Genomic DNA, 26,710 nt, shown 5'->3' with positions numbered 1-26,710 from the left:
GGGCCACATCAGAGCAAATAAGAAATGATCCAGTTTTTAAATATAACCCCCTTCGTCATTACGTGTCTGTTTCACACGGGAAAATTTAGGGCACTTACCGAAGTTGCTCGTTACGTGTGAGGGAGTCAGCTCCAGTAATGAACCCTCAGCTGCTGGCGTGTTTTTGCCTCAGAGAAATTGTCAAGCATTGTAGTCTGGGTAATTGATTTACTGAGCCTGCTTAATTGTGTGCAAACTCGCGTTAAGGTGTTCTCCCTAGACCCAAATTTACCGTAGCGATAGGTCTTCCCTACTCGTCTCCCGTTTTAGAAGGTGAAAGGTATAGTAAGATTAGAGAACGTTAGTGCTAAGGCGCTAAGTTTTCAGTAAATATTTGATTTGAGGTGATCGTGTATATTAAGCTATCTGAAATGCAGCGCATTGTAGGATTTTATGTGCACACGTGATAAGAGCAAAATTAAGAGGAAAGTTTCATCTCTGAGCATTGAAGGATACCTGTTCTTTATCAATATTACCATGAAAAACGCCCCCTATATTTTATTTTCTGCCCTATTCTTTGTATTACTGTTTAAAAAATTGGTAAACTGCCTTCTCGGTGTGAGACTGGAAACTCAGAAATAAATTTAGAGTTGTATTCGTGAGGTTAATCTGCCTCTCATAGGCTTGCTTTGACTCGTTTTCTAGTAATGGCAGACTCAATCCACACTTTCCCCTCATTGATATCTCTTGTGGCTGTTTTGCAAAATGATTGGGATTAGGGATCCATCTTTTGTATTTCTAATTTTACTGAACTGATAATGTGTCAGTTGGCTTTGGCCATAGTACCTCACTTAGTACTACTGTTTAGACTCGTTAATTTGGATAATGGAAAAGCTATGATGTTAGAAATTTTGAAGTTGTATATTGGAGTAATTTACCCTTGTGTAATTTGTAAATGAGTGCATTCTGTTTTTGAGAGTAAATACAGTATTTTGTAGTATAAACTTGAGCTTTCAGCTGTTAGAAATTGGCAGTAGAGTTGGTGTGTGGAGACTGTTCTTAAAACGCAAGTGTTTTAAATTACAAGGAACTACAGTGGTGTAAGCTGTAACAATTCATGGTGCCAGACTTGGAAGGTTATTTGGTTGAGGTGCTCTCTATAAAGAAACATGTTATGTATCTGCAATAAAAACTAATTTGTAGCTATATTGAAGAGATTTTGATGATAAATAATAACTTAAGGAGGCAGCTCTTATATACATCCCAGCTGAGACCAAAACATCTCATATTTTCATTGGAGTTTCCTGCCAATATAAATACTGATTTTGCATTGGTTTTGCTGCTCAGTTTCAAAGTTAGATTTCAGTGTTATCCTTGCAACTTAAGTACAGGTTGTAAAGTGAAAAAGAAAGCTGCTGAGTCAGAGGGAGATTGTCTCATTTGGTCTTTTTGATTTGCAAAACAATTTCTGTTATAATTTGTATTTCCAATGTAATATGTTTGCTGAAACTTAGAAACAAGTTGTACCTCCTCTTTCAGACTGTCAGTTTGACAGACTTGCAGTCATGGGATGCCTTATTGAAATTGAAGTTTCCTTTATAAGAGTTGAAACTTCGGGAGTGAGTTTATGTAGTACAGCTGGTGTAAAATGGTAGGTTTTTAGCATCAGATTGTAGGAAATTCCAAAATCAGATAATTTTATTATCTGAAATTTAAGATTGTGTTTCATGGGAAGAAGTTAGGTACTTTATAAACTTAAAAAATTTTTAAAATGTATGTCAGTACATAGTACATATAAATAAGTGTAATAGAGCTTTGTGTGGTATTTGAGAACGTTTTATTGGAAAAGAATATAACACGATTAAAGGAAATTCAAAAGAAAAAATTGTCATCTTTCTTACATTTTTCTCTAGTCTAATTCTTCTATACTTATATATTAGTATAATACTATACTGATCCTATGTATACTTGTGTATAATTCTGTGGTTAGTGTTTATATACTTGTCTTCTTAAACATAGCATGGTGCTGCATATTGCTATTTTTTGATTTTGTAGTATTGCAGAGTTTTACTGTCACTGTTTATTTAATCATTCTCTCTTAATATTTTAGTACTTCCACTTTTTCAGTCTTAAAATAATGCTATAATTAAATCATTTTGCTTGTATAATGGTCCAAGCCAAATTGAACTTTTGAAATTGTGGACATTCTTTGAACTACTTCCTTTGCAGTAGATCATGAGGGTTCCTGTAATATGGTGTCTGAGAGCTGAAAGTGGGTGAAAAACTAGATGCGCATGTGTGACTTGAATTCATTGAGTAGGGATCAAAATACAAATTCATTAATTCTGTTACTGACTTGCTACAAGTTTCTGTGTCTGTTAGTTTTACTTTTCAATATAATAATATTCTTATAAAGTTCTTAATTCTTATAGTAATATTGTGGGGCATAGATATCTAAGTGTACTTCATTTCTACCAAATTTAATATTTACAAATCTCAATTTATAATCATTTGACTTATGGAAGAGTCATTTTATAGGATTTAAAAAATCTTTGAAATATTTCAAAGAAATCTTTGAATTTAGTTTGTCATTGTGTATTTGTGATTCATTTATATCTTAACTTAGGGATGGTTAGATCCTAAAAGCATAAATGTTAGGAGTTTCTGTTTTTTAATTGTGGAACAAAGCATGTATTAAATGGGTACTATGCTATCTGTGAGGGATAAAAAGATGAATGACGTACAGTCTGAGTATTAAAGTCTAGTGGGATAAACACTCTCGTAGATAAGCACCGTAACTACCACATGACAAATCTAGAATAGAGCAAACGATACTATAGGAGCAGAGGGAAATACCTAAGTGTGTTTGATGTGCATTAGAGATGGTTTACGTAGGAGACATTTGATTTAAAGCTCAAAGAATGATGTGAAAAGGCACAAAGTAATGAAAGAATGTGGTGAGTTTTATTAAAATGCAAGTAATTTAGTGTGGAGGCACAGGTAGTTTTGGAGGGAAGTGGGGAATAAGCTGGAGGGGCAAGTAAGGGCTGTGTCATGAAGGGTCTTAAAAGTCAAACAAGAAATAAAAATCATGTTTGTAGGGAACAGGGAGCCATTTAATGATTTTAAGCTGTTAAATATCTTTGGCTCAGGTGTGAAGAATGGAATTGGGAGAGCAGCTTGAGTAAGGATGCACGTTCATCAGCTAGAAGATCTGGTAGGCACCTAGGTGAGAATTGAGAAGAGCAGTGGTAGGGATGGGAAAGAAATAGAATTGAGAACTATTATGTAATGCAAACATTTTACTCCAAGTGAAAAGCCCAGTGTCCTTGGCCTTATCTTTTCCTCGCCCACAGTGCATCTGTCACATGAGCCTACTTTCAGATTCCTTCTTTTAGAACCCTTGCATGTACTATTCCATTTAAAAGTTACTTTTCTGACAAGTCTTTCCTGATTACACTGTCTAGTTAGGGAGATCAGTTGTTGTTATAGCACCTTGTTATTTTACTCTGTAGAATTTAATCCATCCCTTCTTCCTCCTTGTGTGTTCCCCTTACTAGTTCGGAGGTTGTATGTGATCTGATTCCTGTTTGTTTATTTATTTTTGAGTATGGGTCTATTTCTGCTGTCTTTTTCTGTTCCATTGGTCTAGATGTCTATCCGTATACCAGTACTGTATTGTCTTTATTATTGTTTCTTTATAGCAAGCCTTGCAGTCAAGTAGTGTTTGTCCTTCACCATTTTTTTCCCCAGAAATGTTTTGATTATTCTACATTCTTAGCATTTGCTTAATAAATTGTAGAATAAGCTTGTCAGTTCTACCAAAAGCCTGATGGGGAGAATTGATATCTCAATAATAGTGAGTTTTCTGATACTTGAACAACATGGCATATCTCTTCATTTATTTAAATATCTTTAGGGTTTTTTTTTTTGCAGTGTTTTATAATTATCATTTTATAGGTCTTTTGCACATATGTTGTTCAGTTTATCCCCAAGTATTTCATATTTTTTGATGCTGACTATTGTTAGATACTGCATTTTAAAATTTCTTTTTCCGAAATATTTCTCGATAGTATGTAAAAATACGATTAATTTCTTTTGTATGTTGACTTTGTATTCTTTCTTATTAAATTTCCCTTTCTAGTTCTAGTAGCTTTTATGTAGATTCCTTAGGATTTTCTTGATACGTAATCATAATGTCTGCAGAGAAAGCCAGGTTTGCTCCTACATTTGCAATCAGTATTCCTTTAGTTTTTCTTGCCTTAATGCAGTGGCTAGAAGAGTGCTATTTCACTAGAAATGGTGTAAGCCACATGTATGTGTTTTCTAGTAGCCCCTTTCTGTTCTATATTTTTTGGAAGGAAGTCACTAAGCTCATCCTACACTTGAGTAGAGGATTACACACTTCTTAAGAGCAGAATGTCTACATAAGTTATTTAGAATTCTTTTGAATGGGAGAGTTGTCTCCTTTCTTTCACTTATTAATTTATTTGTGTCATTGTTTTATATCAGTATGGGCTTATGGGTATGTATTTTATTCTTTGGGTTATAATCCAGTACTACTTTATTTGCTCAAACTGTCACAGCCTTGGCATTTGGGAGCTCTTTTAGTTGGCTCCTGTGCTCCTTTAACATACACCCATGCATGTGGGTTTGTGGTTTGTGTTTATTTGTGCATTCTGACAGTAAAAAAAAAAAATGCTGCAGGCTCATTTAGTATACAGTTTCCCCTTCTATATGAAAATAGAGGTTTCCTGTGAAACCTTTCATAAACAAAAATGGTATAAAGTGAAGAAGCAATTACCTTGGGACACATCTTGCTCATGGATGCACAGGTAAATCTAGATGAAGCACAGATGCCTACAGACACAGTTCAAAGCTATGTTGGCTTGATGCTGAGTGTAGTTCCTGGGGAAGGAGCTTGGAGATGCCAGTCTCCCTGCTCTGTTTGGGGTGCACGCTGCCTCTATAACTATTTGCTGCAAAACAAATGCTGAATGCTAGTTTTGCATTTCACCTTCTTCTGAAAAAGTATAAATTTTTAGTGAAGTCTACCATATCAATTTTTTCTTTCATGGATGTTACTTTTGGTCTTTTATCTAAAAATTCATCACCAAACCCAAGATCACATATAGATTTTCTTCTGTATTTTCTTCCAGAGGTTTTATAGTGTTGCATTTTATACTTAGGTCTGTGATCCATTTTGAGTTTTTTTAATAGAAAGTGTAAGGTCTCAGTCGCTCCCTTTTTTGCATATGAACATCTAATTTTTCCACTACTACTTGTTGAGACTATCCTTTGTCAACTGAATTTTCTTTCCTTCTTTGTCAAGTCAGTCATCCTTTTTATGCATTTGTGTCTTTACATTTAAAACATATTTCCTGTAGAAAGTATTGAGTCTTACTTTTTAAATCTAGTCTAATAATTTGTCTTTACTTAAGGATGTTTAAGACCACTTAAAATTTCCTTTTTAAAATCAGCTTAATTGAGATATAATTTATACACTATAAAATTCACACATTTAAAGGGTCCAACGCAGTGGTTCTTAATATGTTTAGAGTCTTACCACCATTAGCATAATTTAGAGCATTTCCATCACCCCAGAAAGAAACCTTATGTCCACTAGCAGTCACAATCCAGTCCATCTCTCTCCCACCCCAGCCCGAGGCTACCACTAATCTATTTTCTGTCTTTATAGATTTGCCTATTCTGGACATTCCATATAAATAAAATTATACAGTATGTGATATTTTGTGACTAGGTTTGTTAATTTAGGATAACGTGTTTTTTCCTGCAGTTTTTTTTCTAATTTAATTTAAAAAAATTTTAAGGGGGGGTAATTAGGTTTATTTATTTATTTTTTAATGGAGGTGCTGGGGATGAACCCAGGACCTGGAGCATGCTAAGCACAGACTCTACCACTGAGCTATACCCTCCCCTAATTAGGATAATGTTTTGAGTTTCATTCATGTTCTTGGATATATCAGTACTTTATTATTATTTTTTTAAGAAATGTGGCAAAACTGACATAATGTAAAATTCACCATTTGAACAACTTTAAAATGTACAATTTAGTGGCATTTAATACATTCACAGTGTTATGCCACTGTCATCACTATTTAGTTCCAGAGTGTTTCTGTCACCTCAAAAGGAAACTCCTTTCCTTTTAAGCAGTCACTCCCTGTTCCCCATCTCCCCTCCTCCTGGCGACCACTAGTCTGCTTGTTTTATCTATGGATTTGCTTGTTCAGGATATTTACTGTAAATGGAGTTGTGCAATATGTGACCCTGTGTCTGACTTCTTTCACTTAGCATAATGCTTTCTAGGTTCATCTGTGTCACAGCATATATCAGTAGTACTTCATTCCTTGACATGGCTGAATAATATTCCATTGCATGGAAATACCACCTTTTTTTTTTTTTATTGAGTCATGATTTGATGGAGATTTGGGTTGTTTCAACATGTCAGCTATTTTGAGTAGTGTTGCTATGAATATCTGTATCCAAGTGTTTATATGGATGTGTGTGTTTTTTTCCAGGTTTGTTTCTTGTTGAGGTATAGTTGATGTACAACATTATATAAGTTTCAAGTGTGCAGCATAGTGATTCACAGTTTTTAAAGGTTATACTTCATTTGTAGTCATTAAAAAAACTGACTATATTCCCTGTGCTGTATAATACATCCTGTAGATTATTTATTTTATACATAGTAGTTTGCACCTTTAAATCCGTACCCCTACCTTGGCCCTCCCCTCTTCCCTCTCCCCACTGGTAAACCACAAGTTTGTTCTCTATATCTGTGAGTCTGTTTCTTTTTTGTTACATTCACTAGTTTGCTTTACTTTTTAGATTCCACATATAAGTGATGTTGTACAGTATTTGTCTTTGTCTGACTTGCTTTGCTAAGTATAATACCCTCCAAGTCCATTTATGTTGCAAATGGCAAAATTCTGTTATTTTTTATGACTTGAGTAGTAGTCTGTGTGTGTGTGTCCACACACACACACACACACACACACACACACACACACACATACACACCACATCATCTTTATCCATTCATCTGTTGCTGGACCACTTAGGTTGCTTCCATATCTTGGCTGTTGTAATAATGCTGCTGTGAACATTGAGGGGCATATATCTTTTTGAATTAGTGTTTTTATTTTCTTTAGATATATGCCCAGCAGTGAAATTGCTGGATCATATGGTAATTATATTTTTAGTTTTTTGAGAAACTTCGAAACTGTCTTCTACAATTGTTGCACCAATTTACATTCCCTCTGTCAGTGTATGAGGGTTCCCTTTTCTTCACATCCTTGCCAATATTAGTTATTTGTGTTCTTTTTGATGATAGCCATTCTGACAATGTGAGGTAATATCTCATTGTGGTTTTGATTTGAGTTTCTCTGATGATTAATGATGATGAGCTATCTTTTCATGTACTATGGACATATGTTTTCATTTGTCATGGTAGACCACTTAAATTTACTGAAATTATTGATATGGCTGCATTTGAATCTATTATCTTGCTATCTGTTTTTAATTTGTCCCATCTGTTTTTTGTTCCTTTTTGGATTGAGTGTATTTAGTGTTCTCTTTATCTCCACTTTGGCATATTAGCTATATATCTTTTCTTTCTTTCTTTCTTTCTTTTTTTTTTTTTTTTTACTAGTTGCCTTAGGGTTTATTATATGCATCTTTAACTTACCACAGTCTACCTTCACATAGTTTTATAATACTTCATGTATACTTTGTTCAGTTGTTAGGAGTATGAAATGAGTTAATGCATGTAAGATATTTGGAATATATTTCATGCTTTTATTTGTATTGAGAATAACAGAAGACAATTTCATTAGAAGTTCTTGAATCTACAGATTGCAAGTTTCTTTTCTAATGTGCCTTAGCTACTCATTTCCATGATCCCACTAAAGACTGTTGGTTCTTAATTCTGTCTGTATATTACAGTTAACTGGTTAGCATAAAACATTCTGATGGGAGTGTGCCACACTCATAAATGCTTATTTTATTGGTCTGATTTTTTTTAAAGAAAGTATTCCAGCAGACCCCAATGTGTAGTTAAAATAGAGAAACATTATCCTAGACTTTATCATCATGATCTTTAACTTAAAATATTTTAAGCATCTAACTCTGACTTCCATCTTCTCTTTTGTCAGCTTATATACTTTAGTGCCATATTTTGACATTTCTTGGATTCTTTTTAGACCACCAGGCCATTAGTCACACCACTTTTTTACCATCCATCTGCCCCCACATATGGTAATTTCTTTCCTTACTCAGGGACATTGATTCATTGAATGCAAACGTTAGTGTCTACTAGAGTTCTGTACTGTTTTTTTGGGTCAGGTTATCATCTCTCTTGTTTCTTGCTTTCTTTACTATAATCAGAGCAAAATTTCAGCTCTGATCGAACGCAGTTCTTTGCAGACTCTGTGTTCCCTTGATCCTGAGCAACTGAGTGACTGGAGAAAACAAACAAACAGTGCTGACTGGTCTCACTTTAAATTCACGGCCACAGATATCTCTTATGCCCTCGGCATTACCTTGTCATTTTGCTCTTCCACTTTTATGACTAAGAAGACTATTTAATCTCTTTTCTTTCCTTACTCTTATCTTTCTCTCTTTATAAGCTAACAGCTCCATCTGTGCTGCATCCTCTTGCCTGTTTGAGGATTTTGCATCTGGTGTTATCTTTCTCTCTGTTTCTCCCACACAAACCTTTCTTTCTCATTTATAGTAAAATTTGTCAAAAAGAGTTGCTCATACTGTCTTTATTTTCTTTGCATTTTCTCTCCAACTTGCTCCAGGCTAGCTCTTGCTCACCCCCACCAACTAAAACCACTCTCAGTCTTAAAGTTACTCTACTTCTCGTTAACATTTGACGTGATTGATCAGTCCCTATTTTTGGAAAAAACCTCACTTGGTTTTCTGGTTGCTGTATAATCCTGATTCTTTTCTGATTTATGGCAGTTCCTTCTCAGTCTTGTCTTCTGGCTACTCTTCCCTTATCTGAAAAGTTGGAGTGCCCTAGGCTTAGGCCATATACCTTTTCTTTATCGTTATTTGTCACTTTTTTAGGGTGTCTTATTTAATTTTGTGGTTTTAAGTATCATTAATTTGCTCCTGATCCCAGCTGCGGTATTTTATCAAACTCCACACTATATTGGACTGCCTTTTCATCTTCGGTATTGTACTAGGCATCTCAAACTTGTCCAGTACAGAATTTTGGGTTTATTTCCTCAAATTTACTCTTTGCTCAGACTTCACCATCTTAGTATATAGCACCACCATTCACATACTTGGTTAGGCCACAGACTGGATGCCATTCTTACTTTCTCTTTTTCCCTCATACCTCCAGTCCATCAGTAGCAGCTTGACTTTTAAACTGTATCTCAAATCCTGCCATTTCTTGTCTCACCCACTTCTTTGCCTTAATATAAGCCGTTATTATCTTTCTTCTGGATTGTTGCAGTTCCCATCTAACTGCTCTCCCTGCTTCTGTTCTTTTTTTCCCTCTACTTTGTTTCCAGCAACAAGTGTGATTTTTTTAAAAAAAAAAATTTTTAATGGAGGTACTGGGGATTGAGCTCAGGACCTTGTACATTCAAAACATGTTCCCGACCACTGAGCTGTTACCTCCTCCCCTGATTTTTTAAAGACATAAATAACAACACATCACTTGCATCTGGAGTGGCTTCCCAGCATGTGGCTTCCCAGCATGCTTAGAATAAAACCTAAAGACCTTACCTTAGCATGAAAGGTCCTATATCATTTCCCCCTTCACTGACCGTATCTCCTATACTCCCTTAAGCTCTAGAGCTATGGCCTTCTTGCTGTTCCTCAAAGATCAAGTTATTTACCTGTCTTAGGCTTTTATTTTCTACTTTCTTCCTGCTTGGAATGTGTTCTGTCATCATATGATTTACTGTTCCCTGTCACTTAACACCTCTGCTCAGATTTTACTTCCTTCTTCAGAGAGGTCTTCCTTGATTGTACTATAAAAATTAGCACTTCCACCATCACTTTCTTTCCCTCTTTCTTGCTTTATTTTTATTCATAGCATGTATGCTTTCTGAAATCACTTATTTATAAGTCTGTACTTGTTTACTGATTATTCCCCAACCATAAAGACAAGGCATTTGGTATTTTCATTGCTTTAATTCCCAGCATTTAGAACAAGGTCTGAGGCTCTGCCATAGTTACTAGTGTACTGGCAGTGACTGTTTAGCAAACGTAAGAGCTCCTTCCCGTTAGCCACGAAACTGTAAAATATTTATCAATAATCCAAACAAACAGTGTGCGAGACCTGGTTGAAAAACATCATGAGACTTTACTTGAAGGCTTTAAAAAAAGACACCTGAGTAATATGGAGAGCCATACCATTTGCACTTGACCGGAGAACTTAATTTTTGTAAAGATGCCTATTCTCATTAAATAATCTTCTAGAACTCTTCCTAACAAAGATTTCAGCTTTTTTCCTCCCAAAACTTGATAAGCTCAGATGAATAACCCTGGAAAGTTTTAAAAAGGGTGAAAAGGGTGTTTATCAACCAGATCAGATAACGTATAAAATTGTTACAATTAACTGTTATAGTCAACTTGGAAATTGGCCAATGAAACAATAGAGGTTAAATTTTATAGGATTATATAGGCTTTTAATGTATATTTAGTATATGGAATTTTAATATTTAATACATAGATAATATGGTGAGAAAAGAATTGTTCAGTAAGTGAACCTTTTCATAATAAGTAGATGATGTGATTATAAATACTGTAGAACATTTGCAAAGCAGGGATACCCATTGGGTATATTTGAGGTGCGTGTGACTCTTTACTGTTACAGGTAGGGATCTAGTTAACTCTGCCCTTAGGTCACCTTCTTGACATCTCACTCCTTGACACTTAATTTTTTGATCTGATAGTATGTTTACCTCTCTTCTTTGTGTTATTACTTCTACTGTGTATTTAGTACTCAAATAAATTTAATAGAACTTCTTGTAAACTGTCATTAAATAGACTGTGAATTGAGAGACGGAAATGCATAAAGTATGTTTTGCTGCTTTGTGATATCTATTGCAGTTCTTAATGGCTGGTTCTTGGCTGTGTATGAATTGGTGAGGTTGCCAGATGGCTGAGTTTCAGAAACTTGTCTCATTTTATTCTGATTGTTACTTTGTGCTCAAAGTGAATAAAGTTGAAGAATGATGATTTAGCTTTTAAAGTAAGCAAAGGAAAAAAAATCCCTGGGGACAACATTAAATTTATCAGGTCTTTGCCTTTGCACTTCTCTGTGTATATACATGTACATAAATGTACATACATACATACATAACATAATGTAGCAGATTTTATATTCTATTTTTCCAACTTTATAGACAGTGTAGCTAAAATTGGGACTACTCAGATTAGCAGTTATGCTTTTCTGTATACTTCTTGAATTGAAACCAGTGTTATTTCACTCTCTTATTTTCCTACCTTTCCCACTTTCCTCCATTTATCTCTATACTTTTGTTGAAATCTCAAAGGACAGAAACTATTGTAAAAACAAACAAACAAACAAAAACTTCATTTTGAAAAAAATTCCAACCTTAACAAAAGTTGGAAGAGTATTTTAATGAACTCCCATTATACACTTCACTTAGATTTACTAATTATTATTTTGTCACATTAGCAATTTCTCTCTGTGCATATTATTATTTTTGAGTAAACCATTTGAGAATAAATTCAGCATGTATTTCTTAAAGACTTGAACATTCTCTCACACTAATCACATTAGGAAAATTAGCATTGTTACAAAATTATCTAATATATAGTCTACATTGAAATTTTTCCAATACTATACCTTACAGCAGTTTTTTTTTCCTGTTCACAGATCCATTCTAGGAGTACTCATTGCATTTAGTTGTTATTTATTTGGTAGATTACTTGAAATTTCTACCTAGACAGTCGTGTCTGTGAATGGGGACAGTTTTATTTTTTCCATTCTTTTATTTCTCTTTATGCTATATTATTTTCTTCCTTCTGCTTTTTTGGGTTTATTTTCTGTCCTTTTTCTAGTTTCTTAAGATTGAAGCTTAAATTGTTAATATGAGACCTTGCTTTTTTTTCTATAAGGACTTACTGCTATATATTTCCTTGTAAGCACTGCTTTAGTTGTATCCCACAGATTTTAATGTGTTGTCTTACTCTTTGTTCAGTTTAGAATATTTTGTAATTTCCTTAAACTTCCTCTTGAATCATGCAATATTTAAAAGTGGGTTTAGTTTTGAAGTGTTCAGAGATTTTCCTGTTATCTTTCATCGCTCATTTTGATGCTGAGATTTTAATCTTTAATTTGGAACAGCATGTTTTTCCCTTTCGCTTTGTGTGTGTGTGTGTGTGTGTGTGTGTGTGTGTGTGTGTACATATTTTTTTTTTAAGACTTCTGCCCTTTGGTTGGTTTGTTAGCCTAATTCCTCATGATTAAGGCTATACATTTTTGTTAGGAATACTGCATAACTAATGTGGTGCCCTTCTTAGTGCTTCACATCAGAAGGCATGTAATACCAGAACAGTTGTTAATGATGTCAACTTCGATTGGTTGGTTAAAGTAATGCCACCGCATTGGTGATGTGCATTTTCTTTCTAGTTACTAGCATCTCTGGGGAAAAACTTTGAAGTTGTATAGTCTGTTTCCAGTGGCCTTCTACCCAATAGCTTGATTGGTCTTTTTCCTTTAGTTTTATTGAGATATAATTGACATATAGACTGTGTAGGCTTAAGGAGTACAGCATGATTTGACTTCCATGCATTGTGAGCTGATCGCCACAGTAAGTTTAGTGAACGCCCATCATCTCATATAGTTAGAAAAACTAAAGAATTAGAGAAAAAAATTTTTCCCTTGTGATGAGAACTCTTAGGATTTACTCTAACAACTTACATATATAACATAGAGCTGTATTGCTTGTATTTATCATGTTGTACTTCACATCCCTCGTACTTACTTATCTTATAACTGGGAGTTTGTGTCTGTGGACCACCTTCATCCAGTTCCCCTCCTCCCTCCCCCACTTCTGGTAACCATAAATCTGATCTCTTTTTCTGTGACTTTGTTTTTGAAATATAATTGATCTACAACACTGTGTTAGTTCCTGGTGCACAACATTGTGATTTGATATTTCTGTACATTTCAAAATGGCCACCATAATAAATCTTGTTATGATATTCGCCATACAAAGGTATTACATAATAAGTAACTCTGTTCCCCACACTGTACAATTCATACTTGTGACTCATTTTGCAACTAGAAGTTTGTACCTCTTTATCTCTCTCACCTGTTTCACTCATCTTTTTACCCTCTTCCCCTATGGAAATCACCTGATTGTTTTCCATATCTACAACTCTTTTTCTCTTTTGTTATGTTTGTTCATTTATTTTGTTTTTTAGATTCCACATATAAGTGAAATCATACAGTATTTGTCATTCACTGTCTGACTTATTTAACTTAGTGTAACACCCTCTAGGTCCATCCATGTTGCTGCAGATGGCATTATTTCATTCCTTCTTATGGCTGAGCAATATTCCATTGTATCTATATACAACATTTTTATCCATTCATCTATTAATAGATACTTAGATTGCTGACATTTCTTGGCTATTATAAATAATGCTGCAGTGATCATAAGGGTGCACGCACGCACACACACACACACACGCACGCATATATGTTTGCACATTTTTCTTTTCTTTTTCTTTCCCTTCCTTCCTTCCTTTCCTCCTTTTCTTCTTTTCTTTCTTTCTTTCCCAGAAGTGGAATTTCTGGGTTGTATCTGAGTTTTATTTATAACTTTATGAGGAATCTCCATTCTGTTTTCCATAGTGGCTGCTCCAGTTTACATTCCCATGAAAGGTGTACGAGGGTTCCCTTTTCTCCACATCCTTGCCAACATTTGTTATTTTTTGTCTTTTTGTTGGTAGCCATTCTGATAGATGTGAGGTGATATCTCATTGTGGTTTTGATTTCCATATCCCTGTTGAGGGTAGTGTGTTGAGCATCTTTTTTCATTTGCTTGTTGGCTGAATGTGTCTTCTTTAAAAAAAAATTCTGTTTAGATCCTCTGCCCATTTTTTAATCAGATTTTTTTTTTGATGATGTTTAATTGTATGAGCTCTTTCTGCAGTTTGGATGTTAACCCCTTACGGGATATATTGTTTGCGAATATTTTCTCCCATTCATTAGGTGCCCTTTTTGTTTTCTTGATAGTTCCCCTCACTGTGCAAAACCTTGTTAGTTTGATGTAGACCCATTTGTTTATTCTGTTTCCCTTGCCTGAGGAGACATACCCCCCAAAACATCACTAAGGCCCTTGTCAAATAGCATATTGCCTATATTTTCTTCTAGAAGTTTTATGGTTTCCAGTTTTACATTTATGTCTTTAATCCATTTTGAATTTATTTTTGTGAATGATGTGAGAAAGTCCAGTTTTTTTCTTTTGCATGTAATTGTCTGGTTTTCCCAACACCATTTCTTGAAGAGGCTGTCTTTTCTCCACCATATATTCTTGCCTACTTTGTCATAGATTAGTTGCCCCTATGAGTAGATTCATTTTTGGGCTCTCTCTTCTATTCCGTTGATCCATGTGTCTGTTTTTGTGTGCGTGCCATACTTTTTAAATCACTGTACCCTGAATTACTGTAGCTTTGTAGTATAGTTTAAATCACTGTAGTTTTGTAGTATAGTTTGAAATCAGGGAGTGTGATACCTCCAGCTTTGTCCTTTCTCAAGATTGTTTTGGCTATTTGGGGTCTTTTGTGTTGCTGTACAAATTTTAGAATTATTTGCTCTAGTTCTGTGAAAAATGTCATTGGTATTTGATAAGGATTGCATTCAATCTGTAGATTTCCTTGGTTAGTACAATATTAATTCTACCAGTCCACGAGCACTGTTTATCTTTTCATGTTTGTTTGTCCTAAGTATCTTTCATCAGTGCCTTATAATTTTCTAAGTACAGATCTTTTACTTTCTTAATTAGATTTTTTTCTAGGTATTTTATTCTTTTTGATACAATTATAAATGTTTTCTTAATTTTTCTCTGTGATAGTTGTTCATGTGTAGAAATGTATTCAATTTCCAAATATTCATTGTGTATTCTGCAACTTTGCCAGATTCATTATTGAGTTCTAGTAAAGTGTTGTTTTTTTTTTTTTTTTGCTTGCGTCTTTAGGATTTTCTATGTATAGTATTATGTCATCTGCAAACAGTGACAGTTATACTTCTTCTTTTCCAATATAGGTTCCTATTCTTTTTCTTGTTTGATTGTTATAGCTAGGACTTTAAATACTATGTTGAATAAAAGTGGTAAGAGTGGGCATCCTTGTCTTTTTCTTGATCTTAGCGAAAATGCTTCCAGCTTTTCACTATTGATTATGATGTTAGTGGTGGGCTTGTCATATGTGGCCTCTGTTATGTTGAGATATGTTCTCTCAGTTCTCACTTTGTTAAAAGTTTTTGTCATAAATGTATGTTGAATTTTGTCAAAAGCTTTTTCTGCATCTCTTCAGATGATCATTTGATTTTTAATCTTCAGTCTGTTAATGTGGTGTATTACACGACTGATATGTGGATACTGAACCATCCTTGCATCCCTGGCATATGATCCTTTTAATGTATCATTGAATCGTTTGCTAATATTTTTTTGAGGATTTTAGCATCCGTATTTATTGGTGATATTGGACTATATTTGTGTGTGTACATGTATGTGTGATATCTTTGGTTTTGGTGTCATGGTGATGGTGGCTTTGTGGAATGATTTCAGAAGTGTTCCTTCCTCTGCAACTTTTTGGAATAGTTTGAGAAGGATAGGTGTTAACTCTTCTCTAAATGGTTGGTAGAACTTACCCATGAAGCCGTTTGGTTCTGGACTTTTGCTTGTTAGGAATTTGTGTGTGTGTGTTTAAATTACTGATTCATTTTCATTACTGTTAATTGGTCTGTTCTTATTTTCTGTTTATTTCTCGTATGTCTTCACAGATTGTACATTTCTAGGAATTTGTCCATTTTTTCTAGGTTGACCATTTTATTGGCACATAATTGTAGTAATCTTGTATGATCCTTTGTATTTCTGTGATGTAGGTTGCAACTTTTCCTTTTTCACTTATGATTTTATTTATTTAGGCTCTTTTTTTTCTTGATATGACTAGCTAAATGTTTATCTGTTTTTACAGTTTTATTGAGATAATTCACGTACCACACTTCACCCATTTAGAGTATGCAATTTATTGGTTTTTAGTGTAGTCACAGGTTATTCAACTATCACCACAATCAATTTTAGAACATTTTTATCACCTCAAGAAAGAAACCCCATACTCATTAGCAGTCATTCCCCATTTCCCCCAAACCTCAGACCTGGCAGCCAGCTACTTCGTCTTTCTGTAGATTTGCTTATACTAGACATTTCATGCAAATGGAATCAAACTATATGTGGTCTTTTGTAACTGACTTCTTTCCCTTTGCATAATGTGTCCACAGTTTATCCATGTTGTAGCATGTACAGTACTTGGTTTCTTTTTATTGCTGAACAATAGTTCATTGTATAAATGTACTGCATTTTATTGCTTCATCAGTTGATGGACATTTGAACTGTTTCCACTTTTTTTTGTCTGTCATCAGTAATGCTAACAGACATGTATTTAAACATTGTTATATATGAATTATATTTCAGGTTTACAGAGAAGCTGAAAAGACAGTACAGAGATTTCCTGTATTTTTCTATGGCTAACATTTTATATTACCACAGTACATTAATTAAAACTAAAACATCAACGTTGTTAAATTGCTATTGACTAAAATCCAAATTTTATTTTAATTTCACTAATTTTTACATTAATACAAATTGTGATTTTTTCTGTTCTGTGATCCGATTCAGGATACCACATTGCCTTTAGTGTATATCTCTCTCTCTCTCTTAAAATCATGAGTTCATGCTGATACCTTTCATTCCATTCTAAAACATGGATTCTTGTCTTCCATCCCTTATTTATATCTTCCTTTTCTCACAGCAAGAACTCTGGCTTCTAACAATCATTTAGTCATGGAGTACATATAGAATAATTTCAGAATTGCTACAAACATACAGGTATAAAAAACAAGCCTTCTAAGGAAGGGTTAAGATTTCTCTTCAGTTCTTCATGTTAAAGAAAATTGTTCAAAATTTACTTGGATTCATTCTTTTTTCATTCCCTTCTATGTGATTATATTAACAATGTGATACACAGTTAGGTTCATTGGTTCACGTATCTTTCATGGTAAAGGTATTTAACCAGGTCAATTTAGAAAATTTTTTTAAGAAATTGGCTGCTTGGAGTTTATTTTCTATTTGGTGCAAGGCGCAGTTGTTACGAGGTGTCAGGAAGGCTCTTGTGTGGCTTGGGGGGTAAAGCATGGGGTTCTCTCAACTTCTTTTTTGGTGTTCTGCTGTTTTCATATTAAAGAACCCAACTGTTTCTGGTGGCTGTAGCCTACTTAGTCTGGGCGAGGGAGGAAAGTGGTGGCGGGGTGCTCTTAATGGGCCTACCGCCTTGAAAAGAAGCCTGGCAGCTGGTGGTGGCCACTCAGGACGGGGGCCCAGAGTTGGTTTTGCCAGGCTAGCCACCAAGAGCTGCCTTCCCTGTGGCTTCCAGAGCCAGGTCACAGGTGATCCTGCCGGTGAAGGTCTGGGGGCGATTCTGAGAGCTCTGGGGACTCCAACACTGTGGCCCATGAATGGGAGAGTGGATTTCATGAAAAAGAAGCTAGTCCACCAGGGTCTGGCTTAGCTCTGGGGAGACCCACGGGTGGGAGATGGCTTCCCCAGGGTACTCCACACTTCTGCATGAGCTGTTACTGGAAGTGGAGCCCGGGCAGTGCTGCTAATAGTCGTGGGTGGCCACGAGTGAGCCGTTGGAGGGGGTGGCTGCCATTATCTTGCTGGTGGGCTGGTGGAAACCTTGGTGGTGACCTCTAGCAGGCCTTGGTGCACAATTGTAGGTGGTAGGGATGAGGACTCTAGGCCATGGAGCCCATTGGCAGAGGTGACTGCGAGCGATTGCTCCACGACTCAGCCAATAGTTTTTTTAAATGAAATTTAAAATTGTTCTCTTCTAGATACTTAATCTTTAGGGTGCATATACCCTGCTAATGTGTTTTGTTTTAATTTATTAGTGTTAAAGAATTTTGAATTAGTTGCTACTATTTTAAAACTTGGAGATTTACATAAAAATCCTGATTATTTCTGGCTTCTCTTAAGAAGACAAAAAGGAAGCTATGGTTTTGCCATTTCTGTTTGGCAGCAGTTGGATGGCTCTGACTAGTAGTGGCTGCTGGTGCTCTCTGGTTCCCACAACTCTTACATTCGTATGACTTCTTTAAAGCATTTGTTGCTCTCTAGTTCCCACAACTCTTACATTCGTATGACTCCTTTAAAGCATTTGTTTGCTGCCCTTTACAGCTCTCCTTCTTTACCAAACTTTCAGTTGCAAGTGCAGCAGTAGAGAGAGAATTAGACTGCTTTGTGTTGTGAAAAAGAAACTGATTTTATCTGAAATGACTGACTTTTTCAGTTTTGTAGTTCTGTAACCCAGCCAGCATAACTGATGTTGATAATGCTTTCTAAATGGCATCACCAAGGCCCTAATTTAAATTGCTTAAATGTAGCAAATAACTTTGATAATATTGTACTTTCTTTGTGGTATAAACAATGTTGGTCATTCATTCTGTATGGTTTGGAACACCAAAGAACACACAGATATTTTTTGAACCTTTAAAAAAAATCTTTTTGTTACAGTGAGAGGAACTTTGTAAACTACATTTAGCCTTGTAAGTTAAAAGTTAATAATGTTTTGTTGATGTTAACAGTATTTATTTAAATGTATGCCGTTTTAAACAGTAAGGTGAAGTGGATTTTGAAAAATTTTTTACTATTTTTTTGGTGGGGGCAGTTAATTAGGTTTATTGTATTTATTTTTGGAGAAGGTACTGGGGATTGAACCCAGAACCTCCTGCACGCTAAGCATACGCTCTACCACTTGAGCTATACCCTCCTTGGATTTTGAAAGATTATCTTGGTTGGAGTTGGAAAATGAAGTTTAATTATTAAACTATATATCTAAGTCTATACAAATTTTTAATATTTTTCCAAAGCTTTTATTAATTTTTAGCAGAGATAAAAAAGGTCATTCATAATGGTAAAGGAGTCAGTCAGAAGGACATAATAATTCTAAATGTTTATGCCCTTAATAACAGAGCTTCAAAATACATGAAGCAAAAACTGATAGAACTGAAAGGAGAAATTGACAAATCTATAATTATAGTCAGATTTTAATATTACTCTGTTGATAAGTGATTGAACAAGTGGGCAGAAAACCAGCAAGGATATAATAGATTTAAACAATAAATGTAAAATACTTCAAATTATATGCAGTATGTTCTCTGACCACAGTGTAATTAAGTGAGAAATCAGTAACTAAAAGATTCTTGGAAAATTTCCAAGTATAAAGTTTGGGAACTGATAAACATACTTTATAAATAGCCCATTAGTCAAAGAAAATATACTTTTAAGAAGGGGAAATTAAAAGGTAATTTGAACTGAATAAGAAGAAAACCTAACATACCCAAATTTGTGGGATGCTACTAAAAACATTACTTGGGGAGCATTGTAGCTCTAAATGCCTATATTAGAAAGGAAGAAAGATCTCAAATCAGTGACCTTAGCTTCCACCTTCAGATAGTAGAAGAAGCAAATAAAGTCTACAAAAACAGAGGAAAGGAAGTTATAGAGATCAAAGTAGAAATTAATGAAATATAAAACAGAAAATCATTAGAGGAAAATCATTGAAACTGAAAGCTGGTTCTTAGAGAAGATCAATGAAATTGGCAGTTTTATAGCCAGACTGATCAGGTAAAAAAAAAAAAGGGAAGACATAAACTTATTGATAACAAGAATGAGAGATGTGACATTATTGCATATTCTACAGATAATAAAAGGATAGTAAGGGAGTATTACGAACAACTTTATGCCACTAAATTGCACAATTTAGATGAAATGGACAAATTCCTTGAGAGATACTGCCATAGACTGAATGTCTGCCCCCTATTCTTATGTTAAAACCTTATCCCCCGTGTGATGCTGTTTGGAGTTTGGGGCTTTGGGAGGTGCTTCTGTCATGCAGGTGAAACCCCCACATATGGGATTAGTGTCTTTCTAAAAGAGACCCTAGAGAGGTCCCTGGCTCCCTTCCACCCTGTGAAGTTACAGTGAAAAGATAGCCTTCTATGAACTAGGAATATTGCCAGCTCACTGGACACTGAATCTGCCAGTGCCTTGATCTTGGACTTCCCAGCCTCAAGAACTTTGGGAAATCAATTTATTGTTTATCAGCCACACAACCTATGGTATTCTGGTATAGCAGCCTGAATGGACTAAGACAGACACGAACTGTGAAAGTTTACTCAAGAATAAATAGGTAACCTGTGTTGCCCTATATGTACTAAAGGAATTGAATTTATAGTTTAAAACCTACCCACAGAGAAAACTGCAGACCCAGGTGATTTTACAGGTGAATTCTAGCAAACATTTAAGGAAGAAATAATAACAGTTCTATGCAAACTCTTCCAGAAAATTGAAGGGAGGACATTCTTGCCAACTCATTCTGTGAAATTAGCATTACTTTGATGACAAAATCAGATAAAGACATTACAAGAAAGAAAAAAAAAAAACAACAAAGAACTACAGACCAGTGTCCTTCATTAACATATATGAAATTTCAAACAAAATTTTAGCAAGTAGAATCCAAGAATATATGAAAAGGATAATATATCATGAGCAAGTGGGATTTATCTCAGAAATACAGGGTTGGTTAATACCTCAGAAATTAGTCAATATAATTCATTATATTAAAAAACAGGAAAAGAAAAACCATATGATCTCAGTAGATGGAGGAAAAGTGTGATAAAATTCAACATCTCTTCCTGAGAAAAGTCTCAGGAATAGAAAGGAACTTCCTTAACTTGATAAAGAGCATATATGAAAAATGTACAATTATTATATTTACTGATAAAAGACGACTGAATGCTTTCTCCATAAGATTATGAACAAAACAAAGATGTCAAAACATTTCTTTCTCTTCCTCTTTTTGAGCAAAGAAATGTGTATTGAAACAACCTTTCTTCACCACTTTTACTCTAACACAGTAAACTTAAATACAATTTGAATACTCACTGGGTCATAGATAAATTACTGTTGACATAGTAAATTGGTATATTCTTTCTAAAGGTAAGAAGATAACATATAGCAGAGTATATAAGCAGGCATTTATATACTCTGATCTAGAGAGGTGACTCCAGGAACTTATTCTGTAACTTAACAGAAGTTAAAAGTTTAATATGGAGAGATGTTTATTGATACATTCTCTCTTTAAAAGAAAAACAAAACTGTGGTAAGATATACATAACGTAGTATCATTTTAATCATTTGTATCATTACATTCAGTGGCATTAAATACATTGGCAGTATTGTACAACCATTTCCACTATCTATGCCCAAAACTTTTTCATCATCCCAGCTATAAACTTATACTCACTAATAAAATAACTCTTCATTCTCCCCTCTATCAGCCCCTGGTAACCTCTATTTTACTTTCCATCTCTATGAATTTGCCTATTCTAGGTACCTCGTATAAGTGGAATCACATAATTTTTGTCCTGTGTCTTGCTTATTTTACTTAAAATAATGTTTTCAAAATTAATCCATGTTATAACATTTATTAAAATTAATATCTTTTTATGGCTGAATAATATTCCATTGTATAGATAACCCACATTTTGATATCTGTTTGCTGATGGACACTTGGGTTGTGTCTACCTTTTGGCTGTTGTGAATAATGCTACTATGATAATGACGTTCAGTGTCTTTTTGTGCTTATTGGTCATTTGTAGATCTTCTTTGATCAGCATTTTTCTTGAACATTGTACTAGATGTTCTAGTCGGTACAGTATGGCAAGAAAAAGAAAAGGCATCTCATAAGCAACTTTAGCAAGATTGCATTATACAAGGTCAATATATAAAAAGCAGTTCTATTCTTATATAGTAGCAATGCACAACTGGAAATTGAGTTTAGAAGGAAGCAGTATCATTTACACTAGCATAAATTATTAAGTATTTAAGGATAAATCTGACAAAAGGTATGAAAGACTTAAATGTTATAAACTATAAAACATTAATGAGATAAATTTAAAACAATCTAAATTCAGAGATAAGCCTTCTTTATAGGTTTGAAGAGTCAATACTGTTAGTTCTCCTTAATTGACCTACAGGTTCAACACAATTCCAGTTAAAATCTGACTAAGCTTTTTTGGTGGGTGTGAGGGGTAGAAATTGACAAGCTGATTCCAAAATGCTTACTGAAATGCACAGGACCTAGTCAAAACAATTTTGAAAAAGAGTTGAAGACTAATACTGCTTGATTTCAAGACTGATTATGAAGTTACAGTAATTAAAACCATATGGTACTGAAATATAAACAAATAGATCAGTGGAACAAAATAGAGAATCCAGAAATAAACACATGCATATTGGAGAATTGATTTTTGAACAAAGGTAGAAAAACAATAAAGTAGAGTAAAGATAGTATTTTCAACAGTGGTGCTGGAAAAATTAGATGTCTGTATGTAAAAAGTGAATCTTCATTCATACCTCACACCATATATAAAGAAATAAGTAAAATGGACCATAGATCTAAATGTAAAATTTTAAAGTATAAAGCTTTTGGAGGAAAACATGAGAGAAAACCTTGGTAACCTTGGATTGACAGTGTTTTTTTAGTTTTTTGTTTTTTGTGGGGAGGGTGATTAGATTTATTTGTTTGTTTGTTTGATGGCGGCACTGGGGATTGAACCCAGGACCTCGTGCATGCTAAGCATGCATTCTACCACTGAGCTACACCTTCCCCCTGACAGTGTTTTCTTAAATATGATACTACAAGCATGATCTATTAAAGAATAGATTGATAAATTGGACTTGATCAAAAGTAAAAACTTGCTTTTCAAAAGGCACTGTAAGAGAATAAAAAGTTAAGTCACATATTGGGAGAAAATATTTGAAAATCATATACCTCATAAATGACTTATCTCTGGAGTACAGAACTTTCAAAACTCTATAATGAGTAAACAAAAAACCCAGTTAAACAATGGGCAAAAGAGTGAAAAGGTAGTCAACATCACTAGTCATTAGGAAGATGTAAGTTAAAACTACAGTTAAATATCAGTATAGACATATTAGAATCTAGTCTAAATTTAAAAGATTGACCTTACAGAGTGTTGGAGAAGATGGTGAACAGTTGGAACTCTCATATACTGATGTTAGGAATGTAAAATGGTACACTCATTCTAGAAAACTATTTGGCACTTTTTTAGAACTATGTACACCTACCAGGTGATTAGCCATTCCATCCAGAATTTACCTAAGAAAAATGAAAGCCTATATCCATAAGGCTTATACATGCGTATTCATGACAGCTTTATTTTCAATAGCTCCAAACTGAAAATACCCAGATGTCTCTTAATATAGGTCAGTGGATAAACATATTGTGGTATAGTCAACAGTGGAATATGAAAGGAGTGAACTATTGATATAAACATCATGGATGAATCTCAGAATAATTACAGTGAGTGAATGAAGCCAGACAAAAAAATAATATCCTGTATGCTTTCATTTATATCAATTATAGAAATTAATCTATAGTGACAGAAAGCAGGTCACTCATTGCCTGTGGAGGCATAATGAAGGGGTACGAGAGTATTTTGGATGTTGATGGATATGTTCACTATCTTGATTGTGGTATGTTTTCACGGGTATATACATTTGTGAAAACTTACCAAATTGTACACTTTATGTGGGTTGTTTTATACTGTATAGCACAGGGAACTATATTCAGTATCTTGTAGTAACTTACAGTGAAAAAGAATATGAAAATGAATATATGTATGTTCCTATATGACTGAAGCATTGTGCTGTACACCAGAAATTGATACAACATTGTAAACTGACTATACTTATATAAAAAATATATATATATATAAAAAGTAAACTAACTAAAGATACATGTACAAAGATGTTAATTGCAACATTTTTGCAATAGAAAAATTTGGAAGCTTTCCGAATAGTCATCAGTTACGAGTAGATGAGTGAATTATGGGGCATCCACGTTAACCTCAGTGAGTTATTACAAATCACCATGTGTTTATGTTGTGTAGTAGGAGCTAACATGGTGTTGTAGGTCAATTACACTTCAAAACAAACAAACTCATTGAAAAAGATCAGATTTGTGGTTACCAGAGGCAGGGGGTAGGGGGAGCAGGAATTGGATGAAGGCAGTCAAAAGGTACAAACTTCCAGTTGTAAGATAAATCAGTGCTAGAGATGTAATGTACACCATGATAAATACAGTTAATGTTGCTGTATGTTATATATGAAAATTGTTAAGAGAGTAAATCCTAGGAGTTCTCATCACAAGAAAAAATTTGTTTTCTATTTCTTTAATTGTGTATCTGTATGGGATGTCCACTAAAATTATTGTGGTAATCACTTCATGATGTATGTAAGTCAAATCATTATTCTGTATACCTTAAACTTACATAGTGCTGCAATTATATCTCAATAAAAATGGAAGAAAATAAAATAAAATATCTTAAAAAAAAATCTTCCTCTACAGAATGATAACACTTTGATTATAAATCCACCTGGGGAAGTGTGCTAGTTGTTCATTGTTAACTCTGGAGTATTTTAATTTTAGTGAGTCTGGTAAAGCATTTTATTAATGTCTTTTTTTTTTTTTTCCTTTTTCTTTCCTCTAGGAAATATATTAGCAGCCATGATAGAAGACAAAGGGCCAAGAGTGACTGACTACTTTGTTGTGGCTGGTCTCACTGATACGTCTACTCTTTTGGATCAAGAAATAAATCGTTTAGATACTAAGCCAACTGGGCCTAAAGCTCCAATTACAGACATTGCAGTTATTAACAAATCAGCTGGGGAAACAGTACCTGAAGGTTATACCTGTGTTGAAGCCACTCCATCAGCTCTTCAAGCAAACTTGAACTATGGAAGTCTGAAAAGCCCAGAACTGTTCCTCTGTTACAAGAGAGGGAGAGATAAACCACCCCTTACTGACATTGGGTACAGTGACTTGTTTTGTTTGCTCTAGTGAAGGAAATAAAATTTATTTAAGATGCATGGGAATAGATACTCAAAATCCTTGATAGTTCTATTATGATTACTTTAAGATCAAGTATAGTAAGGTATTACATATCTCTGTCCACCCTTACTGAATTTCTCTGCATTGTAGTTGAATCATTTTCCTTTCAAAAGAATATTGAAATGAAGGCATTAGAGCCTGAAATGTGATTTCATTTCTGTTTGTTCTTGTCAGATAAGCTTATTAATTATACATCAAAGAACAAGAAGCTATAATAAAAGACAGTATGTTTGTAAGGAGCTCCTTGGGTTATGTGATGAGTTTTTGTGAAACCCTGAACTCATTTGGCAAAGGAGCATTCCTGTTTTAGAAAATGCAGTTGTACTGTGTGGTCTGTAGTGCCAGGAGGAAAGTATTTACAGTTTAGAAGGAGTGTAGTTTTCATGAGGTGTTTAGTATCTAGTCCACAGCCAATGAAGAACAAACATACTTTGTAAAAGCCTTTTCCCCAAAAATGTCTACATTGACTCTTCTGTAAATAAGATAATGCTTTTAGAATACCTATAGTATTTTATCATATATACATGTCATGTATGAAGATGTTCTGCTTATTATAATTATCATCAGTTAGTAAAAACGTAGGTATTTGAGAGCATCTTGGGAAATATTTGGGATTAATTTATCCATTTATTGCAAAGTATGCAGTTGGAATTTTGATGGAGATTGCATTTTAATGGAGACTGCATTAATGTCAGTTTGGGAGAAGTATTGCCATCTTTAAAATACTAAGTCTTCCAACCTATGTGTCTAAGTCTTTCATCTGTGTAATTTTATTCTTAAGTATTTTATTTGTTTGGATTCTATTCTAAATGGGATTGTTTTCTTAATTTTCTTTGTGGATTATTCATTGCTGATGTATGGAAGCACAGTTGAATTTTAACTTTATGTGTTAATCTTAGACCGTGCTACTGTGCTAACTTACTCTAATAGCTTTCTTATGTATTTTGGGGGGATTTTTAATATATAGGATTATACCATCTGCAAATAGAGATAGTTTTAGTCCCTCATTTACATGTTGCTTATGCTCCCTGCCGCCCACCCTGCCCTGGTTAGAATTTACAGCATGGTGTTGAATAGCAGTGATGAAAGCAGGCATCCTGGTCTCATTCCTCATCTTAGGTGGAAGGCTTTCAGTCTTTCACCATTGAGTATGATGTTAGCTGTGGGCTTTTCATAAATGCCGATTATCATGTTAAGGAAGACCCTTTCTACTCCTGGTTTTATGAGAGATTTTATCATGAAAGTGTGTTGGGTTTTGTCAAATGGCACTTCTTTGTTAATTGAGATGATCGTGTGAATTTTTCCTTCATTCTTGTAATGTGATGTATTGACATCAATTGATTTTACGTCTCTCTCTCTTAAGATAACCACAATGCCACACCTAAAAATGATTACATTCTGAATATCGTCATGTATCCAAATTTCCCTGACTGTCCCATGCTGGTTT

The 26,710-nt window shown here is 34.5% G+C and overlaps 1 protein-coding gene and 1 pseudogene across 3 annotated transcripts in view; one reads left to right on the top strand and one right to left on the bottom strand.

The window, feature by feature from the left end:
• DENND4C (DENN domain containing 4C) overlaps positions 1-26,710 on the top strand; it is a 95,576-nt gene that overhangs the window by 1,138 nt on the left and 67,728 nt on the right. For all 3 annotated transcript variants that reach the window (XM_074361521.1, XM_074361520.1, XM_074361522.1), the window contains exon 2: positions 24,863-25,184. In XM_074361521.1, coding sequence (XP_074217622.1) covers positions 24,880-25,184 — 305 coding nt within the window. In that variant the 5' untranslated portion in view covers positions 24,863-24,879. The remainder of the gene's footprint in view (positions 1-24,862; positions 25,185-26,710) is intronic.
• On the bottom strand, positions 17,126-20,411 carry LOC141577445 (pancreatic progenitor cell differentiation and proliferation factor pseudogene; annotated as a pseudogene).

The sequence above is a fragment of the Camelus bactrianus genome, chromosome 4, assembly GCF_048773025.1.
Source record: "Camelus bactrianus isolate YW-2024 breed Bactrian camel chromosome 4, ASM4877302v1, whole genome shotgun sequence".
In the NCBI taxonomy this organism is placed as follows: Eukaryota; Metazoa; Chordata; class Mammalia; order Artiodactyla; family Camelidae; genus Camelus; species Camelus bactrianus.
Note: the sequence above shows the minus strand (reverse complement) of the source record. Positions and strands in the feature narration are given on the sequence as shown.